Here is a 13,193-nt window from a genome sequence, read left to right as displayed (position 1 = left end):
TTAAATTGCATAGCATTTACATTGGAAAGGACAAGAGCTTAGGTTATAATAATAATAGCCTATGTTTATATAGTGTTTTAAGGTTTACAAGGCACATGGCCTTTCTCATTTGAGCTTTACAACAGCCCTGGATATAACAAATTATACCCGTTTTACAGATGAGAGAACTAAAGTGCAGTAAAAGTTAAATCACTTGCCAAAGTTCCACCAGCAGTGGAACAGGTATTCACATCAGGTGGTCAGGTATTCTTTCCGCGTCAGCACTCTGATTCAGTTTAAGGAGAAGGAAATGGTCATTTTGTTATCTTGTCCACCTTGGGTGATGTGATTCAGGATTAAAGAAAAATAATATTTCTTCATTCAACAAGTTGTTTTTGAAGGCCTAGGAAAGCATAGTAAGAGCTATTTGCTTGTTGATAATATTCAGAATAGCCCTTTAGCCATTTGGGCACTTAGCTGTGCTGTGAACTATACTTTCTTGCTATTATTTGCGATTTGGAGGCGCTGGCCAATATCTGTAGGGCTGAGGATAGTGCTATCTATGTAGTGATGGGCAGCAGGACTGGACTTGTCATTTCATTAGTATAGGGATCTCTCAGGTGAGATAACTTTCTTTACCACTGAGTCTCTCTGCTGGGACACTGGGAGGCCAAGAGTTTGCCCAGGGTTACTCAGCCAGTGTGTGTCAGAGACAGGCCCTGAATCCAGGGCTTTCAGGCCCCCAAGGCCAGCTCTCTAGCCATGGGGGCCCGCTTACCTTGAACATAATAGGTCCCTAATATAACAGTCCAATTAAATTAATTTGAAGCACTTCTTATTAGTTTTGCATTTGTTCTTTGTTAAAGGGAAATGAGATGGATTTTGATTCTAGCAACTACTCTATGCCCCATATCCCTGTGAGGTATTTCCTAGCCAGCATTTTCGTTAAGAAGCACACAGATAAGCAGCACCCTCAAGCAGCTGGCATTGCCCTACACTCCAAAGTCTAGGCTAAAAACCAGGGATAATCTTTGCACTGCATTCATGAGGATCTGTGCTACTAGCATAGCCTGACCCTTTCAGAAAGTGAGGAAGGACTTCAGGAGTCTCTTGTAAAAACTCTAGACATGTTCGTGAAGAGGTGTAGAGTAGGGTGAACTGGTGTGGCAGTTACTGTCTGAAACTTAGTCATGCCTACAATAAGTAGCATAGAATATTGTGTTTCAGGGAAGCTCCTTCTTTCAACTCACAGCTTGATTTCATGGGAAAAATTATTCAGCCTAGATTCAGGTCAAGTTTATTATGTCAGCTAAGAAACTGGAAACATGCTGAGATTTACAATCACTATTAATTTTTTTCCAATGTATACCTTTCAATGGCTACAATTGACTTTTAGATCCATGCTAACTACTTTCATTTCTAATGAAATTTGTTTTTTATCACTGATTACTTCCATTAATTTTCAAAGCTTTCTGTTTTCTTTCTGTATGGAAAATTTATTTTTAAGTTCAGGTTTATTTTGATTAACTAAAGTCATTAGAGTTAACTATCATCTGCTGTTTTTATAAGGCCATTTAAAAAAATGCGAGAGACAAAATAACATAGCTGGCCTCTCACATGTCCTGGCTGGGTGATGGGACCCTGGACAAGTCAGTCAGCACCTCCCTGCTATAGGACAGTGACTCTTTAACACAATTAGTTGCAGAAAAAGGGAGGATCTGAATGGGTACAGGGAGTTCCCTTTCATGGATTTCCTTGTAAGAATTGCATCACAGGACCAGTCCAAAAAAAAATGTTTTTTAGTGTTGAACACTGAATTTACTGAGTAGATTTTTTTTTTTTTTTGGTTAGTAGTGGACTATATTTCTAAAATTGCAAAATTCAAAGGTAAAAGTAATTCCTAGGCAAAAGGTTGACCTCATACTGGTGCTTCCTCCTTTTGAAAGCCTTTTCCTCTTTGTCGGCACAGTTACCTCCTGTGCATAACTCAGACTTCAAAATTGTTGCCTTCTTCCCCCACCAGATCACTCATTCCATCTAGTGTCTTTGTCCTTATTGGAGATTGGTCCCACCCTCAAATTTTTACTAAAATAGTCATAACTAATAGCTCGATATGTTTCCCTCCCTAGGATTATTTATATTTCAAAAGCAACTGCCAAGAATTATCGCTGTCTTAAACTCATTCCAAATGGTAGCATTTCAGGCATGATGGCCGACCAGCGGGGAGTGGAGGGAGGAGCTTTCAGTGAAGTGGCCCTTTCTGGTACTCCTCAGGCTATCACAGACACCTACTTTGCCTGCGTGTGCCCCTTCCCAGCAGCCAACAGATAAAATTATGTGCCTGTGGAAGCACTTTGGGAGCCAGGGGGACAAGAGTGACCTTTTCTGGATTTGTTTCAGTGGAAAAATAGATTAAAACTCTTATTTAACTTCCAGAAAATTAACCTAGCTATTCTTGTTAGCTAAGTTATTTCTGCATTGCTCCAGGACGGTTCTGGACTTTGGGTAGAAGTTTTGTCTTCTGAGACAAAAAGCGGGATTAATGGGACATCCAGAATATAATCCAGTGAAGTACAGAGTACTAAAGCACTCTGCTAGATTTCCTTGGGATAGAAGGACTTAGCTACAATGGTTCTGTGACTCATCATCTAAAACTGTAATACTTGGGTGCTTCATGCAGAATGGAGCCATTAGGCCTTAATGAAGGTGGAATCAGAACTAGAAGACAGCTCAAGTGATCACATACTTCTATCCCATGCCTTAAGGATAGTGAAATAAGTCTCTCATGTACACAGGTCAGTCTGCTCTCAGTCATTTTTAATATTTCTAGAAAATAAGATTTTACTTCCTTTCACTTTTGATAAAAACTTCCTCAGTTAGCATAGTTTATGGGATGTGATCATTGGCAAAAGAAGATTAGTTATGAGGAATCTCTTTTCTCATTGGTAATTGCTGCTTCTTGTAGAGTTCTGGGTCCTTAGAATTGGGCTAGAGAACAGGGGTCAGGAAAGTAGCACTGGAGAAGAAAATCACTTGGGTGTTTTACTAGTGCCCCTTACCTTTCAGACTTTGAGGGGGAAATTCCGCATCCTACTCTGGATCCGTGTTTCTCTGATGGGAAAAAAACACACACACCAAAAAAACTACCTATATATATGTTAGATCTTCCTTTTGATACGTTTTCAAGGTAATGATTAAAGGGTCTTTACAAAGGTTCTGCTAAGCAAGCATCCTTTAATTTAGGATCCTTTAATATTTTATCAAATTATGCCACAAGTAACATGCATCTTATGGCTTGTTTCCATTATCACTTTTAGTATGTCAAACAAAACATGTTTTCTGTCACTCATTTCCTTTCTTAATTTCTTTACCTTTTGAAAACAGTTGTTGTGTTTCTGACCATTAAGACTTGATCATCATCAAACTGATTTTAATGTTATAAATTTGGTGTCTTTTAAGTAGTCTAATGCATTACTCTTTTGACAGATCACAGTGAATGCCAGCAGTATACCTGAGCAGATACAGTCACTTTCTATACAGGACTCTCAGGTATGTACCTACACTTTTCATTTAAATTTGGGATACTTCGCAGAAGAATCTTTCAGGGACACCAATATTTAGTAAGGAGATTTTATAACTTTAAAATAATGCTTCCAAGTCATGGGCTTGTAAATTTTCTAGTTTTGAGTAAAGGGAGTGTGGGAGAACAGTTTTGGTTGTTGTTTATCATGACCTATGGTTCTCCAAGCTAAAATGGATTCCTACTTTTACAATTTCAAAATTGTTGGTGTTGTATGAAATAATGAAAGGAATGAAAATGGCAAAAAAGTGATGCCATATTCCAACTTATAACTCACAACTAATTAGTAATGGGATTTTTTCCACTATTTTGTTTTGATCTTAGGATACAGATCTAGAATCCTGATTTTCACTTATCCCTTATTATTGCTTGATTCTTTGTTAACAAACTTCATAAGCTGTTTTTGTTTCTTTTTTTTAGCTTTTAAAACAAATGTCTTGAATGACTCCTAGTCCCTTTAAAAATAATTACAGCAAATGTCACTTGTGTGAAGAATCTCATATGGTCACTTAAGAGCCAGTACCATTTAGGGAAGAGATCATTCCGTTGAAGGTTTACTGTGACTTTGGGCAAACTATCTGCTCCCACACACCAAAAAGTCACAGTACCACTTGGGTTGCACAGTACTACTGATTTTTTACTTTGAAAATGGCAGCTCCATTTAAAGTCTTTGTCACATTCTCCTAAGTTTCTTTTCTTTAGAAGTCTATCAGTTAGAATCACATAACAAATAGGCAGGGTAGTGCTATGGGAAAGTGGCCTGGACTTGTAACCAAAGCATCTGGCTGTGAAAACCTGCTTCTGTCACTTAGCACTTTTACCTATGTGACCGTGAGCAAGTCACTTAAGCTTTTTAGGTTTCAGTTTCCTCATTTATAAGTGGGTAGATTTGACTGTAAGGTCCCTTTTAACTGTTAAATTTATGATACACTGAACTTTAACAGGTATGATAAGTCTTTGACATCATCAAGGTTGGTGTTTCCCAACAGCTAATCTATGGTAAATAAGGGGCTGGTCTGTAAAATTTTTACTACTACTTAAAACCTATAAACATAGACTAACTTCTCCCAAATACTTCTCCTTTGACTCTTTCCCTCTTACTTTTTCCTTGGTCCCTGTCCCTTGCACGGCTGATAGTGGCTGTGGTAAAATTGAGGACATAACAGTCCTCAAGGGAATTTAGATGTCTTATTAGTCCACAGAATAATTTAGATTGGGAAACATAGACTAGGCCAGCCTGGTCCCCATTTAATAGATAAAAAAATTGAGACCCAGAAATATTAAATGATCTTCCTAGGGTCACACTTAGTTACTTGGTGGCAGAATGATTGCTACTGTGGCTACAACTGTGACAATGGTGACTGCTACTACTTACTCCTACTACTACTACTACTACTACTACTACTACTACTACTACTACTACTACTACCACCAGTACTACTACTACTACTGCCACTACTACTACTACCACTACTACTGCAACTACTACTACTACTACTACTTCTACTACTGCTACCACCACCACCACTACTACCTAGTACTTTTACTGCTACATGATATTTATATAGCCCTTTGAGACTTGCAAAGCATCTTACATATACTGTCTCTTTGATCCTGTAGATAGCCTTGTGAGATAAATTTTATTTCTTGCTCTACAGATGAGAAAATTAATAGTAATGATGATGAAAGTGATAATTAAGTAAATAACTGTGTACCAAGCAAGTACTATGCTAAGTGTTTTACAAATATTATCTCATTTGATTCTTGTAATAATCCTTGGAGGTAAGTGGTGTTATCCCCATTTTACAGATGAGGACACTGAGGCAAGCAGAAGTTAAAACGACACACAGTTATTGAATCAATTAAGAAAAATTTATTGAACACTTTCTCTGCTCCAAGCACAGTGTTTGGCAATGAAAATAGACAGATAAAAACTGAAATAGCCCTTGCTCCCAAGGAATTTTATGTATTACAGAAGAAGATAATGTATAGCCATATAAATATTTACCAAATGAATACAAGATAATTTTGGAGAGTGGGGCATTAATATTTTGGGGAACCAAGGAAGACTACTGAGGGGGAGGTATATGAGCTGGGTTTTGATGGATGCTGGGGATTCTACAAGTCTGAGGTAAGGAGCAATAGCCTGTGCCAAAGGGTGAGCATGGGAGAGGGAGTACCACATCTGAGAAACAATAAAAAGAGGACAGTTTAGCAAGGGTAAAGCATATATAACAGGGAGTCCCATGTCATGTGATTGTGAAGTTAGTTTGGAACCAGGTGGTAAAGGGCTTTAAATGCCAAATAGAGGGGTTGCTACTGGATCCCAGAGGTGATAAGGAGTCGCTGGATTTCCCTGGGCATGGGAGCAATGTGATCAAGCCTGTGTTCTGGCCACAAGCCAGGAAACATGTAAGGCAGGATTTGAACCTTGCCCTTCCTGGTTGGAAGTCCACCACTGGGTTTTTAGCACCATGTTCCCGCACTATCGTTGCTATGTACCCCTCCTCCAGCAAACATTTTCATGTATACCAGAACTTTAATTGAATGATAAGTAGCTAGTTCCTAAGATGTTGTCAGTGAGTAAAGGGAAAGCCAGACAGCAGGGAAATGAGCTCCTGTAAATCATGTTTAGGGGAATAGCAATTAGAAGGATGGGATTTGTAGGCGAAGTATCAGTGGCCAAGCCCCCATTTCAGAAAGGGACTAACAGAGTGACCAAGGATGGCAACCAAGTTGGGTTTAAAAAAATGCGTTTTTCCTCCAGTATATAATACTATGAACAGTTTCCAAATGGTTCTGTGCTTTCTGGTTACAGAAGGATTCACATGTATGACCTCATTGGGTTGTCACAGCAACTCTATCAGATAGGTTGCACAAATTCTATTATCCGCATTTTATAGATGTGGAAATGAAACATCAGGGAAGTTAATGGACTTCCCTGAGTCCTCCTAGTTGGTATGTGTCAGAATTGGAACTTGCTGATTTGGAATTCGAGCTCTTTCTACTGTGCCATGGTGGCTTTCCCACTTTGTTTTCCTTATTGTCTCATCCTTATCATTCATGTTGTGAAGAGGAGACCTGTCCCAGGAATGAGGACAAGGACCACTTGGCAGCAGGCACTCCTCTGTGAAGACACTTCTTATCCTTTGGATGGTTATCTTCTTTCTTTTTCCTCTCAGAGATACCAGGGAGTCATTTTTTCTATGCTGAAAATTAGGATTTCATTTTGAAACTTCTGTTCACATTTTCTCTGAAAATTAGTAGCCCTGTGTTTCTAATGCTGTATTTTGAGGGTGAATGAGATGGTGTACATAAATTGCTTTTCAGGCTTTCAGCAGCAAAGTGCTTTCTTGAATCAGTGAGTGGTGATGACACTGTTTACTTATTTCCTGATATTAACACCTTGAACTCTTTTGTTTTTAAAGGGTCAGCCTAATATTAATGAAGAATTTACAGAAACTTCTTGTGCTGTGAATCTTGTTTTAAGATTAAGGTAAATAATTTAATTTTTTAAAGTGTTACCTTTTGTCTTTAGAGTATTATTTATCACCTCATTAAGTTTTCATGATATGAATATGAAACAAAAATGTTAACCTCTTTAATCTCCCAGTATGGTTATCTGTATGCAGTATTCTGTGAACTAATTGCTGTCTTCTAATTGCTTACTAAAGAAGAAAATGAAAAGCAGAATATGCATGTGACTTGAAGCTTAGTATACCCTTCATTAAGGGTTTTCCCCCTCTTTCCCTCTCCTCTTCCCCTTCCTTTGCACTGTAGGATCACAGTGAGAGATTTTTAATGAGTTTCTTTCACACTCCAGCAGTCAGTCTCAGACAGAAATAAACCATGGCTGTATTACAAGTTGCCTGCTCAGAACATTTTTCACTGGCAGGTTTGATCAACCACTGTGGAGAAATGACAGATATAGTTTGAAAGAACATTCAGTCTTCTAGGAAATAGATACAGATATGGTGCCTCTCCAGACTATGTCTAGTCTTTGTAGTTATGTAGTGAATAGGAGCTGCCACATTTTAAAGAGCTTTTTAATAGAATCAGATGCGCACCTTGTAGTCCTTAAATATGTTTGTGATAAGATCAGTTTACTCTTTAAACATTTCATAAACTTTCCTCCTAAAATGACCAATTTGCAAAGTAGCAAAATGCCTTCCTCAATATGTGTGCATATTTATCTTGTGTTTTGTGTGTGTGTGTGTGTGCATGTGTTATACATGTATACACACACACATAGGTTATAGCTATACAGTATCTAGCTGTGTGTATGTATGTATATATTTACATAGTGTAGAGCATATACTATGCATATAGTATGTATAGACACATTTTTCATCTAAAGTGATACTTATCACTTTTGATAATTATCATTATCATACATTACAGAGTCCCATGTAGTCGGTTAGTTAATTAAGTAAATAAAAAGGTGAACTAAGCTTTTTGGATGAGCAGTACTATGGATCTGAAAGTTAAAAAAAAAACATGTCTTGAATACAGTTTTTTTTTTTTTTTTGGACACAGTGCATTAATGCACATTTATCCTTAAGGGAAGATTTTAGACAGTAATTTAAACTTTTAAAATGTTAGTTGGTATGGTGACATGAGTTATGAAGCTTTTGATATTATCTGTATCATGACAATATTTAGCTACAACTACTGCACCAGATTAGCCTGTTAATGTCCAACATTAATTTGATGGTCCAGTGCATATTTAGTATAAATCAGCATGTCTTCTCCTCAAAGGAGAAGAACTTAATTTACTTCATCAATCATAAAAGATACAAACACAAAATCTAATCTATATCCAAAGCTTAGTTGGACATTTTGGTCTGCACTGATTATTGAACATCAGCCAGCTTTTTCATTCTAATAAACATCAAGCTTTATGGACCACACACTGGAACTATAAATACATAATTAATTTAAATATATTTCCTTTCCATTCATAGCATGCTTTCACTTATGTTATCTCATTTTAATCTCATATTTCTACAATTCAATTCAGTTAGTTGCCTAAGTATGTTTGCTAGGCACTGTGGATAATAGCAGCCCCTGCTGTCAGAGGGCTTCCTGACAACATTCATGGAGATAAGTAAAGGCTGTGTGAGGAGCATTAACAACTGAAGGGGAACAGTCAGGGAATAAAGGAGAGAAGAACACCTTGAAGGAATATAAAGACCATTGTCCAAGAACAGTGGAGGTTAGGTTAGGTCATTGTCCTTCCTTCTTCAAGAAGACCAAAATGACATCACTATGATAAAGTCAGGTTTCAGTGTGTCCAACTGGCTGATCAGATGAATATAGACTTGGAATGCCCCACCACAGATTGGGCACAGATAGTCCATGTGAACATTTGGGGTGGATACTCTAAATTTTTGCATCCTGTGTTTCCTTTGAGAAGCTTTGCTCATAGAGCACAGCACCTTTTCTGATGTGAGCACACCATGCTGAGCGGTCCTGTGCCAGTGTTTCCCATGTCACAATCAATTCCAAAGTTCTTGAGAAAGACCTTGAGAGTGTCCTTGTATTGCCTCTTCTGACCACCATGCGATCGCCTGCCCCATGGGAGTTCTCCATAAAACAGTCTTTTTGGCAAGCATACGTTTTGCATTCAAACAACGTGGGCGGCCCATCAGAGTTAAGCTCTGTGAAGTATAGTTTGAATGCTTGGCGGTAAGTTCACAGAATCCCTATTAAGTCAATTTGACTGGAACATAGAATGTATGAAAGAGGTAACGTAAACTAAAGTTGGAAAGAGAGGTGGGAATCCGATGGTAAAGACATAAGCACCATGCTTATCAGTTATCATTTTATCTAGAGGCAGTAGAAAATGCTGATGCCTTTTGATCAGGGAAAAGTAATGTATTTAGACCTGTGGAAGATTATTTTGGAAGATTATTTTGGCGGCCATTTGGAAGGTGAATTAGAGAGGGAGAAATTTTACATAGGGACACTGAATAGGAGGCTAATGTCATAATTGAAGGGAAAGCTCACAAGAGCCTGAATGAGGGTGGTGGCCATGGCATAGAGGAAAGGGAGACATATGCAGAATGTTAAGAAGGTACAATTGATGCGGCTTGGCAGCTGCTGGAATATGACATGTGAGGAAGAGGAAAGAGTTCAATATAACTTCAGAATTACAAACCTATGGTTGTTGACTTCCTCAGAAAAAAGGAAAGTTTGAAGTTAGGGATAGACATGAAAAATTCTGTTTTATATGTTGAGTGTGATATACCTATGAAACAACCAGGTAGAGAAGTTTACTGGGTTGTTGGCTATATGGAAATAGAAGTCAGGAGTCAGGATAGGGCTGCATATAGATTTGGAGATCATCAACATAGAGATGATCATTGATTTCATGGATGCTAATGTGATCACTGCGGTATAGTATGAGGAGAAGAAGAAAGAGTGTGGCTTAGGACAGATTATTGAAATGCACACATCCTAAGGGGTGGAAGATGGATGATGACCTGCAAGGGAGACTGGAATGGTCAATCAGTAGGTAAAGGAAAAGTAGAGCAGATTTGCATCTCAGAATCCAAGAAAAGTGAATAGCTGTAGCAAAAGGTTCTCAACCATCTCACAAGTTGCTGAGAAGTCAAGGAGGAAGAAGACTGAGAAAAGGCCATTTGATTTAGCAGTTAAGAAATCATTGGTAATTATGGAGATCACAGTTTCAGTTAATGGTAGAGTTGAAAGCCTGATGGTAAAGAATGGGATGAAACACAGCAGAAATACAGGAACATAATTGTGTTTTTTGTTTGTTTGTTTGTTTTAAATGGAAGAGACCTGGCTGCAGTTATAGATAGGAAGAAGCCTTTAAGATTGATAGACGAGAGACAGATAGAAATTGGAGAGACATTGGGACCCAGGATACAATTGGAGGGTGTTAACTTTAGGACAAAAAGAAAAGCCACTTTTTCTTTAGAGACTACAGCCAAAGAGGAGATGCCAAATCAAGATATAGAGAAAATTTCAGTTTTGTAGTAGAAGAAATGTAGAAGCTCATTTCAGTGGCCTCGATTCCCCATTAAAGCAAGAGACTTTTGTAGGAGTTTTCTTCTCTTCCCCTTATCTGCTCATGCTTTTCCAAATGAGATTACCTTGTCCCTGGTTTATATGTGCCGTATGCATACTTATATATGTATGTCTCCCCTGTAAGCTCCTTAAGGGAAGGAAACTTTTGTTTGTTTTTTTGTTTTCCCCAATGTCCCTCATTGTGGGTGGAACACTTATTAGACATTTAATTAAATGTTTCCTTGTTTACTTGATTGATTGATGCAATCCATTTCGCTTGATGCAGTCCATTTCCTGAGAGAGTGAGGTCTGAGGAAGACTCTGGAAGATTATGGAAAAAAAGGAGAATAGCTTCTTGGCGGGGAGGTCTAGTAGATAATCCTTTAGGGAAGAATGAAAGGATTACCAGACAGAAAGGACCAGTTGGAATTAGATAAGATAAATTGATAATGGACCTGGTTGCCATAGTTTTATAACTTCTTTCAGGGGGTGATTCCATAACATTGGAATATAATTAAAGTGTCCCAGGTTTAGAACAGTGGTAGGACCGAGTGTTTCAAATATGGAACTGGTTCTTCTGTTGGATGAGGAAAGTGAAAAGCAGAAAGAGAACTAAAACAATAGAATACCAGAGCAAGTCATTGTTGTTTGTCCTTCATTCTCAAAGAGGACCATGTCATCAGGATGGAAATGTCATGCTTTGCAAATGAATTGGATTTAAGTGACAGAGGGCTGTGCAAAGTAACCAGCCTCACTTTTTCCTTTGGAGACATCTGAGTCCACTGGCAAGATATAGATCAAGATGACTGGAGATGGCCCCCTTCTAGAACAAATAGTAATATGTTGAAATAAGAGAGAGCTTTCAGAGGGGCTAGTGATCATAGTGAGATGTGGAGTAATTTTTAGAAAAGTGAGCCAAGGGGAGGAATGGGAAAGCTAGAAGATCATAATCAGAAGACAGAATTTCAGATTATGAGTGTTGGTGACATCTAAGGAATGGCCAAATCTGTGAGTGGCTTTGGGTGTAAGGGTTTGAGAAGATGGATGAACCTAAAGTCAGGGCATTTGGATGAATATCCATCTAAATAGTGAAGTCCCCAGTTAGAGAATGGACTAGGGTAGTGAAGAAGACCAAGGTAGGTCATAAACCTCTTGAGGAAAGACAAACTATAACGTCATTGTTAGATCATACCAACGATGATCTGGGGGATCAGAGAGTAGCTTAAAGACAGAGAGAAGTTACAGAGTGAATGGTGTGAGAAGAAGGGTCTAAAAGTAGGCATGGGCAGCAAGAAGCAGCCCAAGTCACTTTTGCTCAGTATTTTGGAAGTCGTGGAAGCAATAGCACACACTTGAAAACGTAGCCATAGCTGCAGTGTCATCTAAGAGAACCATATTTTCTGGGACATTGAAATATTGAAAGATTAGAAGATGAAAAGGCATAGGGAATTCCAGGGGTTTCAGTGTGCTAGAAAATTCAAAGAGGACTATGGAAAGTCAGAGCTGAGATGAACAAGGATAAGAGGTAGAAGTGTGAAGAGGAAGGCTTTTTGCCATGGCAGACAGCATCGCCCTGCCTTTTGAGTCCATGAAAGTAAGGCGTTTGACCTCTGGTAGATCTCTTCACAATATGTGATGGATTTAAGCCTTCATCTTCAAGACTCTAAATTGCTGTTAGCTCCCTGGGGCTTGGAGGTCTCTACCAGATAGGGGTGCCTTTAAGCTCAGGCTTCTACTGCCTGTTGCAGTACCTTGAAGTAGAAATGGCATGCCCTGGAGTCATAGAGCTCTAGCACTGGGAGGAAACTGAGGTTCAGAGATGTTAAGAGGTTTGTCCATGGTCACAGAGCTGGGAAGTAACTGTGTTGAGACTCGAATCCAGGTTTTAGGATTCAGAGCCCCAGTCTTCACTATACCTGTTATATGACTGGCACTGTACTAAGCTCTGGGAATACAAAGAAGGGCAGAAGGACATCCTCTGTCATCAAGGAGCCCATAGTCTAATGAGAGAGACAAAATGAGAACAGCCATATACAAACCAGGGATAGACAGGACAGATCTAGAGACAAGCATTAAGGGGGGGTTAAAAAAAGGCTTCTAAAGACTGTGGAGTATTGGCTGAGACTTGGAAGAAGCCAGAAAAGCTAGGAGGGGGAAGAGACAGTGAACATTCCCAGAGTCTGGAGATGGAGTGTCTTGTTCATGAAACAGCAAGGAAGCCATTGTCACTGACTAATAGAGTTAGTACAGTGGGGGAGTAGTAAGGTCTAAGGAGACTAGGAAGATAGAAGAGGACCAGATTGTCAAGGGTCTTGAATGTCAAACAGAGTGTTAGTATTTGAGTCCTGGAGGTGATAGGGAACCACTGGTGTTTGCTAAAAGGGGAGGTGATGGGGTCAGATCTGGGCTTTAGGAAAATCAATTTGATGCCTGAGTAGGGGGTATATTGGAGTGGGGAAAGACTCGAGGCAGGAAGATCAACCGTCTATTGCAGTAATCCAGATTTGAGGTGATGAGGGCCCACACCAATATCCCGGCAATATTACAGGAGAGAAGGGGGATGACAGATGTTATGAAGGTAAAATTGGCAGGACTTTAGCAA

The 13,193-nt window shown here is 39.0% G+C and overlaps 1 protein-coding gene across 9 annotated transcripts in view; it reads left to right on the top strand.

Annotated features, from left to right (window-relative positions):
• Positions 1 to 13,193, top strand: part of STK39 (serine/threonine kinase 39) — a 320,433-nt gene that overhangs the window by 215,586 nt on the left and 91,654 nt on the right. For all 9 annotated transcript variants that reach the window (XM_072612215.1, XM_072612214.1, XM_072612213.1 and 6 more), the window contains 2 exons: positions 3,466 to 3,528; positions 6,988 to 7,055. In XM_072612215.1, coding sequence (XP_072468316.1) covers positions 3,466 to 3,528; positions 6,988 to 7,055 — 131 coding nt within the window. The remainder of the gene's footprint in view (positions 1 to 3,465; positions 3,529 to 6,987; positions 7,056 to 13,193) is intronic.

The sequence above is a fragment of the Notamacropus eugenii genome, chromosome 5 (genome assembly GCF_028372415.1).
Source record: "Notamacropus eugenii isolate mMacEug1 chromosome 5, mMacEug1.pri_v2, whole genome shotgun sequence".
NCBI lineage: Eukaryota > Metazoa > Chordata > Mammalia > Diprotodontia > Macropodidae > Notamacropus > Notamacropus eugenii.
Note: the sequence above shows the minus strand (reverse complement) of the source record. Positions and strands in the feature narration are given on the sequence as shown.